A 17,153-nucleotide genomic window follows, 5' to 3' on the forward strand; every position below is an offset into this window, starting at 1 on the left:
CTTGTTTTTTTCTACCGCTCTCCCCCCCCCCCCCCGACGTTCTGGTTAAACTTGGATTTATGCTGGAAATGGCCCACCTTGATTATCATGCACATTGTAAGGAGAGTGGTCACTTTGGATGGGCTATTACCAGCAGGAGAGTGAGTTTGTGTGTGTGGTTTTTGGAGGGGGATGGGGGGAGGGTGAGAAAACCTGGATTTGTGCTGGAAATGGTCCACCTTGATTATCATACACATTTTAAAGAGAGTGGTCACTTTGGATGGGCTATTACCAGCAGGAGAGTGAGTTTGTGTGGGGGGAGGGGGCGGGCGGAGGGTGAGAAAATCTGGATTTGTGCTGGAAATGGCTCAACTTGATGATCACTTTAGATAAGCTATTACCAGCAGGAGAGTGGGGTGGGAGGAGGTATTGTTTCATGGTCTCTGTGTATATAATGTCTTCTGCAGTTTCCACAGTATGCATCCGATGAAGTGAGCTGTAGCTCACGAAAGCTCATGCTCAAATAAATTGGTTAGTCTCTAAGGTGCCACAAGTACTCCTTTTCTTTATGCTGAAGAGTGAGACTCTTGAGGATAGTGTCTGTTAGTTGAAAAGCTTCAATTTTCTAACTTATATTTTAAATTTGTATTTAGAGTATGGAACTTACAATACAGGACTCAGCTGACACAAGAATGGAAAATTTCTTACCAATAATTTCCTTTCTGCTAGTAGCATCTCCCACAATTCTTGAAGTCTGGGCTTCTTTGCTCAGTTTGCAGCTCATGAAGGCGGATGAATATTTGGTGCCACCACTCTGGACATGCACCCCTCTACACCCGCTCATAGCCAAATGAGTTACTTCAAAGCTTAAAAGTTTCTATAACAGTAATAGTAAAATTCTTAAAAGGTAACTGACCAACTATGTACAATGGGGGGGGGGGGGGAGAGAGTCTCATGATAAAGATCCTACTCAGTATCTGACCTTCTGGTTCTTGAGCCATTTAGGGTGGGCAGAATTCTGGGAGACTATGCTGGCAGAAAGGAAGTTATTGGTAAGAAATTTTCCATTCTGCAGCCTATCGTCTCCCACAATTCTTGACATCCGAGAAGGAGCAAGCAGTTAACAGATGTAGGAGGGCAAAGAATAAGGTCATGAAGAGGGGGAAAAACAGCATCCTTTCCCATTTATAACGTTTGCTCAAAAGGCAAAGTCATTTCTGGACCACTGCCTACATTACCTCCCTGCCAAAAGATGTCTCTGCCGAGGACAGGAAATCCACCCTATAGTGTTAGATCAAGGTGGTAGCAGTTGACCAGGTGACCATCTTACAAATTTCTGCTGTGGATGTATTAGCTCTTTCTGCCCATGAACTCTCCAGGAATCGTGTGGAGTGTGCCCTGACTCCATCTGGAGCCAGAACCTCCAATGCCTTATACACTTTCACAATCCATAGTCTAATCCACCTAGCAATAGAGGACTTGGATGCTCTGACTCCTTGGCATTGTAGGTGTAAAAATTCAAGACAGGGCACCCAATCTCCTCAAAGACAATGTATGTTTGAGGTTGAATTTTAGGAGCCTTCAACATCTAAGGTGTGCCATCTTTCCTCAATCCTGTGGCCTTGAATCACCTCTCAGGATGTATGGGAGGAAAAAATTCACCTTAGGAATAAGTGATTCATGCAGTAAGTCTCCTGCATAGAAAGGACCACCAGTACCAACACTTGCCTGGTGGATGCGATGTCTAGCAGGAAGCAAGCCTTGATGGACAAATGCAGATGCTGACATCAATGATTCAAAGAGATGGTTTGTCAGGTCCCATTTGGGAAAGAAGTCTGATTACTGACTTTGCTAACTAGACTGCCCTAAGGAATCTGGCTACCTGGGGGTTCTCTGCCAGCTAACCTGCGGAGCTTGAGAACATCTTACTATTAAGGGCAGACACTTGATTGGCAATGCTGCTGGATTAGAAACCTTTGTCAAAACCCTTCTTGGAGAAAATCCAAGACAACTGGAATTCCTGGATTTCTAGGATTTGGCACTAGCTGCAGAACCTGGTCCAGAGAGGAGTATGCTTTCAAACTTGATACTTTTCTAGAAGAAAGCAGTGTCCTGATGACTCTGGAGGAAAGGCCCACCGACATTAGCACTTCCTTTTCAATAGCTAGTCTATTAGATGCAACCAGAAAATAGAAAATTCTGCCCCAGCTTCAGTTCTGCTATGCAGTTTTTGACAAAAAGAGATTTGGGAACTATAGGGTTCCCTCAAGGCTTTCCTCCCAAGCACCTGCTGTCTCTTGGTTTGTATTTCTGTGAGGATGAAGGCCGGTCTGTACTCTCCCTCCTGACACCACACCATGCTTTTGAGAATGTTTAGATTTTGCTGCATTGTCCATCATTACCTTGTCTAGCTTCTCTCCAAAAAGCAGCGTTCTTGTAAATTTGGCGGAGCACAGCACCCGCTTCAAGTGGCTATCCACCTTCTGGGCATGGAGCCATAGGTGGTATCTGGTGACTGAGCTGGAGACCATAGCTTTGGCTGAGAATCTTATTTTACACTGTTGCCAGGGAAACTTTCTTTAAAATAGAGCCGAAGTCAGAGTGATCTCTATCCTTGAGAGCTCTGAGATCTTCCAGCCAGGAGAAACATGCCTTCACAAAGCAAGTAGTTACTAGGTTCACCTATGGGAGACTGTGGCCTCCATTTTTCTGAGCTATGGCATCCTTAGGATAGAACTTCCCTTCTGAGGGGGATAACCATACCTTTTGCCAGGACACTAAGCAGCATCAACCTTCAGTATTTCAGTAACTGGGATTTTTGGTTCCTGGATGCTATAGAGCATTTCTGTTAATGTGCTTGCCCTTGTCTGGCTTCTCCCATTCATCCCTGATTATTTCCTCAAAGGAGGAGCATAGGTGAATCTCAGTCTCAGGGTAGGATTTCAAGGGCAGAAACTTCCTCAGAGGCTTACTCTCGGGATTCTGTTCAGACTGAATCTGAATTGCGGATACAATGTTGTTACAAATGGCCTTGAATTTCCGGGGAAGGGATTTTTAGTATTTCCCTGGTTCCGATCAGAGTTAGGGCCAAACAATTCATCATCCTCTGTGAAGGAAGGAGAATCAGAGGACACAGATCTCCTAGACCTTTTAAGCTTTTTTTTCCACCTTTTTCGGCTTTGTTTTTCTGGGTTTTTTTGTGCTTTTTTAGTTCATTTAGAGAGTGTATGAGCTCAGTTGTGGCTTTGGTGAGGTTTTTTTGTGACTAGCCTTGCTGAGTACCTGATGTCCTCTTGCATGACGTCTTTGAGTTCCCCTCTTCTGGGTTTCATTTCCTTGAGGAAATGGCCAAACTAGGAAGGAGGGGAGGGTGCTTATGAGTCCTTGCTTCTTTTCCCAGGATGCTCAGGACCAATTTTAGGATGGGGGAGGGGGGGAATTTGTGATCCCACAAGTATGGCCTTTTCTATTCTCTAGAGGCCCCTTGAGACTTACTATGAGTCAGTTGACTAGGGTCCTCTTCATCCCTGGAGCCCCTTCCTACTCTGCACATTTTCCCCAGTTTCCCCAGGAGTCAGTTGCTCTAGGGGGCCAGGGATCCCACATGCCTGTCTGACTCATAGCCCTGGGACTTAACAAGAGTCAGGGACAGAAGGCTGGATGCAGGCTGGGCACAACTCACTGTCTGCCCAGTCTGGTAGGATAATCTCACAAATCGAGCACCATTTGGCTTTCATTCAATGTGTTTTAGGCTGCTCTGCCATACTTGGAAGGTGCAGAGGAACAAGCAGGGAGGCCCTGTAGCAGAGGCTCCAAAGGATTCAAACATCCAGTTGAAAAACTGGCCCAGGAAGCTGAGGGGGAAATCACTGCTCACCACTGCCTCAGATTTTGACCCAAACAACCCCTCAGGCAGATGAGAAGGCAAGAGCACTAAAATCTCAGAGGCCCATGAGCGGAAGTAGAGGGGAAATGGCCAGAGCAGCAGCTCTGAACAGTTGATCTGACTCCATGAGCTGCAAAATGTAAAGAGCAGCCCAGACATCAAAAATTGAGGGAGTCAGTGGGCTGCAGAAATAGACATTTTGAGGTTATTAGCTACAGCAGTTAACAGTGTTTCAGCACAGGCTCCTCAATATAAGGTTTGCTTGCCCAGTTTTGAGATGCACTATGGTCATCTTTACCTGTGGGTATGAATTGGCTGAGAAGAATACATTACATGTATATTTTAGTTACTTTTAGATGCCTACACAGCAACCTACACTGCAATCAGTACTTTCATAAGTAACTCAAGATTTTCTAGGCAGACATTTTAACATCCTGTAATACTTGAAACAGTAATGAGAACTAGTTTAATTTTTACTGGTTAAAGTAAATAAGTTGCATCTCATTGAACTCCTTGCAGATCTGAGTCTTCAGCTGACACAATAAGAATGGGAGGATATTATGCTAAACTGCAAGACTTTAAATGTTTAATTGAAATGAAAACAAAGGTCCCCATCCCCATAGGGATCAACTTTAAGTTCTGGCTTAAAATTCATTCCTCAAAGACAGCACCTCCCTCCCTAACAGTGACTGTGAAAATTGAACAGTAGATCTGCTATGTAGTATGGTGTTGGATAATACTTTCATTTCCCGGTACTAGACCCTTGGATTGTGTGTTTAATTAGCCCAGGAAGCGAGACAAAACGAGTGACAGCCTTAGGGTCCAGCAAGCTACCAGTTACAATTGCAGCTGCTATTCTCCCCATACCACCATTACCCTTCCCTCCCAAAAGAGCATCTTTACACATGGCATGTAGTTCTTCTCCACCTCATATAGGCTGCACAGTATTTCCACTTGCCTGACCAAAGTGTCCCAAATGCACCTTACATTTGAATTATTCTCCCCACACACGTAAAAGATGATACCAGAAGAGCCTGTGTGAAAAAATGATTTACCCATGGCAGATCTCTGGACATCTAAGCCAGTGCCTTAACTGGAAGATCATTCCTCCTGCTAAGAACTTCTATGAAATCACCAGAAGATCTGTACCAACAGCAGAGACTAGTCACCAAAACAGATAGGTGAAAGAAAGGGAAATAGGGAACAAAGGACAAGGTGCCCAGTGGGAAGTAGCACAGGGTGACGCAGAACAAAACAGATGGAGCTTCTGGATTGGGTAGGGGGAGGGACATGGTCTGATGCTAGGGGGCAGAAAGTGGTACCCAGGGAGCAAGGGGCATAAGATTTGGGAACAGGGGAGAAGAGACAACCAGGACATAGGGGCCCCCGGGGCAGAGGGGGCAGGAGAAGACATGAGATTTAGAAGACTTGGCAAATGTCCAGGGATGCAGATGGTAAGGGAGTGAACATGAGGTGAAGGTGCTGAGTTGGGGGGAGACCAGAAGCTAGACCTAGAGTGACTGGGAAGTATGGGGTGAAAGTGGTTGGGATAGGAGATCAAGAGCCATGCCCAAGCTGCAGTGCAATATTAACATGAAGTGGAGGCGCTGGGCAGACATCAGAATACATGGCTGGGAGACAGGGACGAAGGAGCTGAGGGGAGACCAGGAACAATGCCCAGGGTGCACAGAGAGGAGGATGGAGGTGCACAAGGTGAAGAGCGAAGGGGTCCAGAAGCTATGGCTGGGGGAAGGTCTAGTATATGATGCAAAAGACCTTAGGGAACAGAAAGACCAGCAGCCCTACTCCATGAGCTGCAAAATGCAGGTGGGGGGGAGGGAAGCAAAGGGTGAAGAAACTGGGTGGCCAGCCTTTATGCAAAGATATGCAGGAGAGGACACAAGGTTAAGGGGTGGAGGGCAGAAGCCATTTGCAGGGTGTATGGAGAAAAAGGAGGGGGAGCAGCAATTACATTCTGGGTGTGCGCACAGCGGGGATGTAATGAAGGCGCTTGGAGTGACCAGAAGTCATAGCCAGGATGTGTGCACGGAGAGCGGAGCGAGGAGATGGAGAGAAGGAAACAAGGAGACCAGGAGCACGGCCATGATGTGCAAGAGGGTGGCAAGGAGTAAAAGTGGGAGAGAGCAGTAGCCATGCCACCCACAATGTGGAGGTCGGAAGGGTGAAGGAGTCATGCTTTGACTGCATGTGGGAAGAGGGAACACCCAGGAGAGCCAGTGTGGGTGTAGAGGAGCTGAAAGAACAGGGGACCCAGGGTATTTGTGGCAGGAGGCTTAAAGAGCTGGGGGGCTGCAGCCATGTCCACTACATGAAAAGTTGGGCCGTGAAGAAGCTGGTCAGTAAGAACCTGAGAGCATGCCCAGGACATACACATGTGTGGGGAGAGAGGTGTACAGGAGCTGGTTAGGGGGTGAGGAGCCATGTCCATGGTTGTGTTTGAGAGAAAGACGGGGTGAAGGGGCTGGGAGAGAAGAGTTATGTCCCGGATGTATCTGGGGAAGAGGAGGAAAGAGCCAGTGGAGACGGGGGACAGGAAATATGCTCAAGGTATGTGAGGAGGATGGGGAGCAAGAGCCATGACTGGGGACTACATGTCTGGAGGGGGGATGAACAAGCTGGGGGTGCGGGAACCAGGCCGGGGGCACATGTGTGCAGGGAGGAGGTGAAGGAGCTGAGAGGGGCAGTAGCTATGCTCAAGATGTGAAAGGAGAAAATGAAGGTGTTGATAGGGGGTGGTGGGTTGGGTGGAAAGAGTGAAGAAGCTAGGGGAAGGAGAGCCAGGGCCAGGATGGGGAGGAGAGTGTGAAGGAGCTTGTGGGGGAGCATGGCTAGGCTGTGCATGGGGCAGGAACAGCACAGTAGGGCGGGGGGGGGAAGAGAGAGAGAGAGAACATAGCCAGGATACATGTAAGTCAGGGACAGCACAGCTGGGGGGGCAAGGACCCCGGGGAGGAGGAGGGGGGGGCAGGGACAGCACAGCTGGGGGGGCGAGGACCCCGGGGAGGAGGAGGGGGGGGCAGGGACAGCACAGCTGGGGGGGCGAGGACCCCGGGGAGGAGGAGGGGGGGGCAGGGACAGCACAGCTGGGGGGGCGAGGACCCCGGGGAGGAGGAGGGGGGGGCAGGGACAGCACAGCTGGGGGGGCGAGGACCCCGGGGAGGAGGAGGGGGGGGCAGGGACAGCACAGCTGGGGGGGCGAGGACCCCGGGGAGGAGGAGGGGGGGGCAGGGACAGCACAGCTGGGGGGGCGAGGACCCCGGGGAGGAGGAGGGGGGGGCAGGGACAGCACAGCTGGGGGGGCGAGGACCCCGGGGAGGAGGAGGGGGGGCAGGGACAGCACAGCTGGGGGGGCGAGGACCCCGGGGAGGAGGAGGGGGGGCAGGGACAGCACAGCTGGGGGGGCGAGGACCCCGGGGAGGAGGAGGGGGGGGCAGGGACAGCACAGCTGGGGGGGCGAGGACCCCGGGGAGGAGGAGGGGGGGGCAGGGACAGCACAGCTGGGGGGGCGAGGACCCCGGGGAGGAGGAGGGGGGGCAGGGACAGCACAGCTGGGGGGGCGAGGACCCCGGGGAGGAGGAGGGGGGGCAGGGACAGCACAGCTGGGGGGGCGAGGACCCCGGGGAGGAGGAGGGGGGGGCAGGGACAGCACAGCTGGGGGGGCGAGGACCCCGGGGAGGAGGAGGGGGGGGGCAGGGACAGCACAGCTGGGGGGGCGAGGACCCCGGGGAGGAGGGGGGGGCAGGGACAGCCCCACGGGCGCAGGGGGCAGCCGGCTGCCTGGCCAGTCGCTCACCTGCGGCAGCCCCAGGAAGCCGTAGAAGTTTTGCGGCACCTCCTCCACCAGGTCGAAAAGCTCCAGGTCGCCGCTGTCCCAGGCGCGGGCGAGCGGCGGCGGCAGCAGCAGCAGCGCGAGGAGCAGCCACAGCGCGCGGAGCCGCGGCGCAGGGCTCGGGCGGCCCATGGCCCCTGCCTGGCAGCCGGCGGCAAGACGCGGACGTGGCCCCTGCCCAGGCGACACACGCCCCAGCGGCGGCTCCGCACTGAGTGAAGCGGGGAGGAGGCAGGCTCGGCTCCTCCCGCTGCGACTCCCACGGGGAAGGGGCGTGGCTTGCAGCCCGGCCAATCACCGCCGCTGGCGGCTGTGACCTCACCTCTCCCAGCAACCGCGGGAGACAGTGACTGGAAGCCTGGGGTAGACGGAGCTTCCAGAGCGGGGAAGAGGCTCTAGCGTGGCTGCCACCTCCCACGCCGGGGGGGGGGGGCTGCCTCCTACTCGCACCCCAGCAGGACCCCTCTGAGCGGTCCCGGGTCCCCCGAGCCCTGCGCGACAGCGGCGGTTGACGCTGCTTCAGTGAGCGGGGGCCCGACTGGCGGCGGCGGCGCATCTCCGCCTCCTCCAGCACAGCCCTCGGTTCAGTTCCTGCCTCCTCTTTTCCGCTCTCTTGCCCACTGCCAGCCAGGGCGCCGGGCCCTGCCTCTTCTCGCACAGCTAGGGCGATCTCATTTTTAAAAGTGAGCCGGGCCCAGCTAGTATACCTCATCACCCCCCGCCGCCCCCTCACATCCTGAGACTTCTTCCCTCCGGAGGCTGCACCGGGGGTGGGCAAACTGCAGGCCCGGGGCCCGCCTCCGGCCCTCCAGATGTTTTAATGCAGCCCTCAAGTTCCCACTGGGGAGCGGGGTCCAGGGCTTGTCCCTTCTCTGTGCGGCTCTCAGAAGCAGCAGCACGTTCTCCCTCCAGCTCTTGCATGTAGGAGCAGTGAGAGGGCTCCACGCACTGCCCCCGCCTCAAGTGCCGCCCCCGCCTCAAGTGCCACCCCCGCAGCTCCCATTGGCCGGGAGCTGCAGTCAATGGGAGCTGCAGGGTTGGTGTCTGAGGACGGGGCAGCATGCAGATCCAGCTGGCCATACCTCAGCTTGAGAGCCGGAGAAGGGGACATGCTGCTGCTTCTAGGAGCTACCTGAGGTAAGCGCCACCTGAAGCCTGCACTCCAGACTCCTTCCCGTGCCCCAACCCCCTGTCCCAGCCCTGATTCCACTCCTGCCCTCTGAACCCCTCGGTCCCAGCCCAGAGCACCCTCCTGCACCCCCAACCCCTCATCCCCAGCCCCATCCCAGAGCCCACACCTGGAGCCCTCACTGTTCCCCACACCCCAACCCCCTGCCCTAGCCTGGAGCCCCCTCCCGCACCCTCAACTCCTCATTTCTGGCCCCACCACAGAGCCCGCACCCCAGGTGGAGCCCTCATCCCCTCCTGCCCCCCAACCCCCAATTTCATGAGCATTCATGGCCCGCCATACAATTTCCATACCCAGATGTGGCCCTTGGGCCAAAAAGTTTGCCCACCCCTTGTTACACCCACCTCTTTCTTTGCTCCCAGCTTTGAACTGGTCAAATTGAATGCTTTTCTCCATATGGAAATGCAACCAAAGACCCTTAACTCTGCCCTGCCGTGACACCAAGATAGAGGAGAAAGGCGTATTTTAAAAAATCAGGTAAATGTAATTTGGGACCACAACTACTAAAATATCAATCATATGACTAGTGCATGGTGTCACTACAGGGCAAAGTTAAATTTTCTGAGAGACTTGTTATGAATAATTATGCGGCAAAATTACCATTAACTTCTGCTTCCCACTCCCCCCCCCCTCCCAGTTTTTTCTTAATGTTGCCTATGCACAAGATTTCAGCAAGTTACAACTAGGAGTTAAGTTTGTGTGAGTGAAGTTCTGGAGTATTTTTACCTTTAAATGTTTGGATTTAGCTATTAATTCCTTGGGTGTATAGTTTTTGTTTTGGTATTACAACATCCCTGTAAAGCATTTTACTCTACATTACTGATATGTACTCTCAATCTTAACTCCATTTTAACAATTTTTACCTGGGAATTTCTTTGTTTACATTAAATATATGTCATACATGAACAATAAAGAAGAACCTCAAATAAAATGTTATATGATATTTCTAATTACTTGAAGATATTAAGCAATTAGCCATTTTCTTAATTTTAACTTTTATGGCCAGGTTCCTCTGTACAGTGTGGGTACTTTAGCTCAGGAGTACCACAAAACAATCGGCGCATACATGCCAGTTAAATGATTTTTACAGATGCTTTGTTTTGCCAAAGCAGTTCAAAACAGTTGGAGAATGCACCAGTTCCCCCTTCCTTCCAGTTCTTCAAATCCCCTGCCTCTTGCATCTCCTACATTCTGCCTTCTTCTTGCAACCCCCTACATTCCTAGTTGTCAACTCGTGATTTTATCATGAGTCTCTCACTTGGTGGTGGTTTTTTATAAAGGTCCAGCTGCTGGAAGCAAGAGATTCTCATGCCATCTCAGCTTTCATTTAAAAAAACCCCAAAACAATACCAAACATTTCTAGCTCTCAGGGTTGTTTACAAAATCTTGAAAATGTGAAGCAAGTGAATCCTAAAGGCTCCAAAACCAGAAGGCAAATAAAAAGAACTCCAACGTTTATTTTTAACCCAATCTCACTTTAGAATGCTTCTGGTTGGCAATATTTCATTCCTCCCACATGAGCATACCCTACATTCTCCCTCCCTCCTGCACCCTGTTTCAGTCTTCTGTGCTTATGCACACATGCATACACGCATACAAGTTTATCCCTCCTAACAAGTAAGCCAGAATTGAAATATTGGAAAGATATTAATGGTCACTTTGCCATGATTTTTCATAAGAAAAAATCTTCTGTCATGAAGAATTGCTTGCTTTCAAAATTGCAACCATCTCCCACTAGGACTGAAACCACAGCTGCATTCAGAAAAGAGAGAAGGAGATGAGACACCTAGATCCATTGAAAACAATGAAAGAAAGATACCTTTCTCAAAATGGCCACCAACCGAGGGCAGCTGTGGCTTCAGTCCTGCTGAGAATGATAGGAAATGGTAGCCATTTTGAAAGAGGACAGTTCTTTGTGGTTTCAGAGTAACAGCCGTGTTAGTCTGTATTCGCAAAAAGAAAAGGAATACTTGTGGCACCTTTGTGGAATTCTCTGCCGTAAACCATGGTATCCTTCAGCTGAAGAAAGAATGTTTAGTTATGAAGGATAATGGGAAAAAATTACCATTAATCCTAAAATCTATATATTCAAAAGTAGCCTATGAACAAAATTTCAGTACTGGTAAGTTGTAACAACATGGAAAATTTGAAGGGACTGTGTTATTCTGTTACTGAGATTACTTAAGCCAAAAAAGTCCAATACTGGTGGCTAAATCTCTTAGACCTATTTTTTATTTCTAAACTAATTAACAGATTTACTTGTAAATTCTCATAAAATTCATTTTGTACGCAGAGTTATTGATGAATGTTGGGAAGGATAGGCTGTATTTACTATAGATATGCAAACCGTTGCTTTACATTCGAAAATCAACTCAACCTTAACTGTGGAGTTGCTGTTTGCACGTCCATAACAATAACTCATTCTCCCTGCCTCTCTATTCTTCTGTCTCAATTTCCTGAATTTTTTCTCCTTGAGACTTTGAGTCCTTTTCCTCCTTGGCTTGAATTGGGCCACACCAGTCTGCCACCTTATTCTCCTAAATCTCTGCTTTCATTTAAAATAAAAGCAATTATCTAGCCCTTACGGTCACAGAGTAAACATTGAAAACATGAAACAAATGTAAACTGATTCAGCTATGTTTGCTCGGTCTGCAATGAGCTTGAAACAATAGACCAGAGAGGTATGAACTTCCTGATTCATCTCAATACCTAATGAAGGTCAACTCAATATCCAGTTATTTAAAATTTCAACATTATTAGTGATTATACTGATATCAAAGCATGTAAGAAAGTAGAGAGATTAGCACAGCTCTACACAGCCTACTCTCAGTGGTGTCTTATTATGGTACCGCAAATGGTAGCGTTTGGTAGACACCACCTTTTTCCAGGGTGACCTGTAGAGCTAAAGGGCTAAAGGAAACAAATAGAGTCCAGGGGATGATCCTGGGAATATTAGCCACATGCTACACTAAAGGTTTGATACTTAGCTTACCCACAATTTCCATCACTAATATGTAATGTTGCATTGCATGGTATGCCCAATGCATTGTCATGCTATTTTTCAGACAAATTTCAATTTGTGGCACCTCTAGATCAGGGTATTGTCAAAATAGCACAAGAACAAAGTAACCAGTTAGAGCAGTGTTTTTCAACTGCCCGTGGCAGCCTCCTTGCTGGTGCCTGAGATTTCCAAGACACAGCACATTAATATTTAAAATGTAAAGAGCTTTTTTGTACTTGCATGTTACATCACTGTATTCAGTTATTTCTGAACATTTAAAAACAAATAAACAAACAAACTGGGTTGACATCGATTGCCATGGTACTGATATGCATAGCACGTTCATGCACATTTTTTTGGAAGGAAATAGCTGCGAGAGAAATTTAAGTTCCAGTAAAACTTTTACTTAGCTAAACCAGACAGTGTCATTGTCAAAGCAGTTACCTCTGGATCAATTTTTCAGAACTAACAAAAGTTCAGAAAAACATAATAGAGATGCGAGTGACTGTTAACGTGAAGAAGGGTTAGAAAAGAAAAGGAAATGTTTGGCTTTCAATCAAAAACACAATTAGTTTGACATTAAGTACGGGTTTGTTGCAAGTGAGGATGTAGAATGCCCGAAACCTCTCTGTGTTGTGTGCGGCACGACTCTGAGAAATGATGCTATAAAACCTTCAGAAATGGTTCAACACCTTGAAACCAAACATCCAAATTTAAAAGAAAATCCAGTGGAATTCTTCCAACAGAACTAAATGAAGTGAAGAGGCAAAAGAAACTACTTCACACCGCCATAACATCAAATGAAGGTATGTTAAAAGTATCATATCTGCTGTCCTTATGCATAGCTTAATGCAAATCATCCTTTACAGTTGGTGAAGAACTAATAATGCCTTCAGTAATAGATGCCTGTTACAAAGTCTTGTGTGAGGCAACTGCCAAAAAAGTGAGTTGCATTCCCCTGTCAAGTGATACTGTCTCACTGATATTGCAGAAGATATCAAAGCTCAGTTGATAGAAAGGGTGAGAACATCAAGCTGTTTGCAATTCAGTTAAATGAGTCAATGGACATTTCTAATACAGTGGTTCTTATTGTTTATGTGCGCTATGCTTACGAAGGCGCATTTCACAAAGATCTACTCTGCTGTGAAGAACTGCCACAAAAGACAACAGTTGCTGATATCTTCCGGGTCCTAAATGAGTATGTGACAGGACATGGACTTCAGTGGGATTGCTGCATTGGAATTTGCACTGATGGAGCAGCCGCATGACAGGCAGACATTCATGTCTAGTGGCGAGAGTGATGGAAGTTGCACTGACTACTCAGGCAACACACTGCTTTATTCATCAAGAGGTCTGGGCAGCCAAGAAATTGTTTCCACAGCTTAATGATGTCCTTATTATAGTTGTTAAAATTGTGAATTTGTGAAAGCAAATGGACTCAATTCTTGCACCTTTGCTACAATGTGTGAGGAAATGGGGTCTGAACACCATCACTTACGCTTACACGTAGAAGTGTGGTGGTTATCCCATGGCAAAGTATTAAACTGAGAGTATGAACTGTGACATGAACTTGAAGCCTTTTTGTCTCAAAAGAAGTCTCTTTTGGCAGCATACTTTCAGGATTTACAATGGCTCACCAAATTTGCAAATTTAGCAGATATATTTCAATCAGCTCAATCTCTTTATGCAGGAAAGTACGTCGGCTGTCTTGTATTGGCTGACAAGATCTCACCCTTTTAAAAAAAGCTCCAAATCTGGAAAGAGAGAATCAGACGCAACTGTTATGACATGTTCCCATCTTTTGCAGTTATTAATATTGATGACAGTAAATGGATCTCTCTCTCCTAGGTGAAATAATTGCATCCCATCTAAAATCAGCTCTCCAAAAGTTCGAGGACTATTTCCCATCAAACTCTGATCCATGGAAAGGAAAGCAATGGGTTCATGATCCATTCTCCTCTCTAGAAACCAAGACCTCTCTTTCACTATCATTGGAGGACAAGTTGCTGGAACTGCCAAGTGATGAGAATCTGTAGTTACAGTTTCATGAAGTGACTCTACCTGTTTTCTGGATCAAAGTCAGAAGTAAATACCTATAACTTAGTGAACTCATTGTCAAAACTTTGCTCCCATTCCATTCCACATACCTCTGCGAAATTGGATTTTCAGCTATGACTACAATGAAAATAAAATACCACAATCGGCTGAGCATTGGAAAAACACTCCTAGTGTCCTTGTCAGACATATATGCCCAGATTGAAAGATTTGTGTCTACAAGACAGGCGCAAACATCTTATTAACAGTATGCTGAGTGAATCCATCTTTTTAAATTATTTTTTAAAACTAAATCAATTGAATTATCTCTAATGTATAAAATGAGGTATACAGTTTTAGACAAAATTATTGATACCCTTCATTTGAAACAATGTTTAAAAATCAGCAAAAAGAAAAGGAGTACTTGTGGCACCTTAGAGACTAACCAATTTATTTGAGCATGAGCTTTCGTGAGCTACAGCTCACTTCATCGGATACATACTGTGGAAACTGCAGCAGACTTTATATACATACAGAGATCATAAAACAATACCTCCTCACCACCAGGACAGTGGGGTGGAATAGCTTATCTAAAGTGATCATCAAGTTGGGCCATTTCCAGCACAAATCCAGGTTTTCTCACCCTTCACCCCCCCCACACACAAACTCACTCTCCTGCTGGTAATAGCCCATCCAGGCTGGAGGGTGAGAAAACCTGGATTTGTGCTGGAAATGGCCCAACTTGATGATCACTTTAGATAAGCTATTACCAGCAGGACAGTGGGGTGGGAGGAGGTATTGTTTCATGATCTCTGTGTGTATATAAAGTCTGCTGCAGTTTCCACGGTATGCATCCGATGAAGTGAGCTGTAGCTCACGAAAGCTCATGCTCAAATAAATTGGTTAGCCTCTAAGGTGCCACAAGTACTCCTTTTCTTTTTGCGAATACAGACTAACACGGCTGTTACTCTGAAACCTTTAAAAATCAGGTTAACATTTTTGTATCACATAACTGGTTGAACTGGACTTTATCTTAACAAATAAACAGAATTGGAGCTGGTAAGCCGGTAAGAAATGCCTTATATGCAGATAGTACAAAAAAAGACATGGCTGGCAATATAGAAAAAACACCAAGAAATACCAGTGAAAAACTGTTCTTTTTTTCCCCTCTGAAGCAGTCCATGATAGTTTAGGAAGGCAGCAAGCCAGTCCCTGGTTATCAAAAAGGTTGAGAAATATTGAGTTAGAGTAATGTGACATTTTTAAAATAATTTGTTCTTGAATTCTGAATTAAACTGATTAGCTACTGGCTAAAACAGAGGGGATAACTGTCCCTGTCAATCCTATTATTTTTGTTCCAAGAATGATATCCTGGTACTTTGCTCACATATGGAAACACTTGGCGTAACTCAAGTTGCTACAATCAAGACAGCTTTTAGAAATATCTGTCATTGTTTCAGTATTTCTGTTCAGTGAATGGTGCTGGTGTCTTTCTCAATATGGGCTGCCACTGTCGTGAAGCATTGTTGTTCACTGGAGGAGATAGAATCTAAAGTTTCAGCATTCATGAAGATGAATGATTCTCTCAGTCCACCACTTAAAAGCACTAGAAATCAGAGACTTTGAAAGTCTCTGATAACTTAAAATATATTTTAAAAACACATTTGAGGTGAACCAAAAGTTAAACAAAATAATAATAGAACTTCTTATGCAATAACTTTGAAAATCTCAGATTGTTATTGCTTTCAAATGATGAAGGTGTTTTGTTGAGTCCTACTCCACATTATCAGATTGTCAAAGACTGATGGTACCTGTTGGATTGTTAAAGTATTATTTATGTATTTGACACCTGAAACATTTTAGTGGTTTACTCTTCTTTGTAGCTAGGTGAAGCAATTAGCATTAATTTTAAATTTCAATGGAGATTTCCTTCACATGCTTTATAATATTTTTTAAAACTATTTTACCACCAGGGGGCACGGAACCATTTCTGCGGAAAGAAAGGTTCGGTATCTCAGCTTCCTAGAAGCATTATCTTAACAAGGTCCTTTTCTGCTTTTCAGTACTTGCAGTCAGCATTAAAAGTGTGCAGATCTCCAAAAGACTCAAAAGAAAAACTTTACTGTTGGTTCTAATCTAAGCCACTATAGCTTTAAGGCAATGGTTGGAAAGGAGAAGTGGAAGACTATAAAGAGGAAGAACAAGATGGCTACTGTATGGTAGTAGCCACAATTCCTTTGTTGTTTTTGGTTCTGCTATCAGCCTATCACAAACTAAGCAAGGTTAGGGTAGGTCAGAACTTGCATAAGAGAGCTCTCAGGAACATCTGTATTCTACAGGAAGTACCAACGGTGATTCAGTTGGTGGCACGCTTCCTTTTGAGTCAATACTTAACCGATTCCCTATCACCTACCATATTTCAAGTTTTTGCTTTCCAGAACAATTTTTCCCAATTTTCTTTCTTTCTTTCTTTTCTTTCACATCAGAGACGCTTTTGCTGGGAATGAGATGTAAGAATGAGTGATTACAAATTTTAAAAAGTAACTTACTTTAAATAGCACCATCAAAATTGCTTATTGCTATGAACAGATAAATTCTTGAAGGGCAAAATTCTGTTCTTAGCTACATGTACGCAAGACTCCCATTTATTAAACTGGGAGCTGTGTGTGTTGGCTGAACCTGCTAAGACTTGTTGAAGATCACTCACAGGGCAGAAAGATATCAGGCAGTGCCAACAAATGGCAGAAGGCAGAACAAGAGGAACCATAACTCATGACGGCAAAAATACAGTAACCAATAAAGAGATGTAGCACATGCAACCGTGACCATGCACAGAATTGTTGTCCAGCCAAAAAGGCAACACACCAAAAATGTAAAGAGAAAGTTTGTTAGATCAAATCAATGCAGAAAGTAACAATTTTTTGGGATACCTGGCTTGTGAAAAGGATTCAGAACCCACTTGAACAGTAAATTCAAAGGTGTGATGAACAAATAAGATTTACTCATATACAGTCGGTTGAATGTTGTCACATACACAGCTGCAAGCAACTTTTGCTATTTTGAAATTTGCAAGGGGTATACTGAAGTGGAAAGGACAGTTTGTTGCAAAATCAGAATTGCAAACCCCATATAGTTTCTACATTTGAGGTTTGTATTGACAAGTTTGATAGCCTGCTGGTCTGTAGTGCAACAAAGACAATGGGACTAATCAAAC

At 46.4% G+C, this 17,153-nt stretch overlaps 1 protein-coding gene across 5 annotated transcripts in view; it reads right to left on the reverse strand.

Annotated features, from left to right (window-relative positions):
- DNAJC1 (DnaJ heat shock protein family (Hsp40) member C1) overlaps positions 1–7,951 on the reverse strand; it is a 197,221-nt gene extending 189,270 nt beyond the window's left edge. For 2 of the 5 annotated variants that reach the window (XM_073334219.2, XM_073334215.2), the window contains exon 1: positions 7,680–7,951. In XM_073334219.2, coding sequence (XP_073190320.2) covers positions 7,680–7,847 — 168 coding nt within the window. In that variant the 5' untranslated portion in view covers positions 7,848–7,951. Of the gene's footprint in view, positions 1–687; positions 857–7,679 lie in introns of all 5 variants that reach the window. The other 3 variants (XM_073334216.2, XM_073334217.2, XM_073334218.2) reach the window with 3 other exon arrangements.
- Positions 7,952–17,153: the final 9,202 nt, after the last annotated feature.

The sequence above is a fragment of the Lepidochelys kempii genome, chromosome 2 (genome assembly GCF_965140285.1).
Source record: "Lepidochelys kempii isolate rLepKem1 chromosome 2, rLepKem1.hap1, whole genome shotgun sequence".
Classification (NCBI taxonomy): domain Eukaryota; kingdom Metazoa; phylum Chordata; order Testudines; family Cheloniidae; genus Lepidochelys; species Lepidochelys kempii.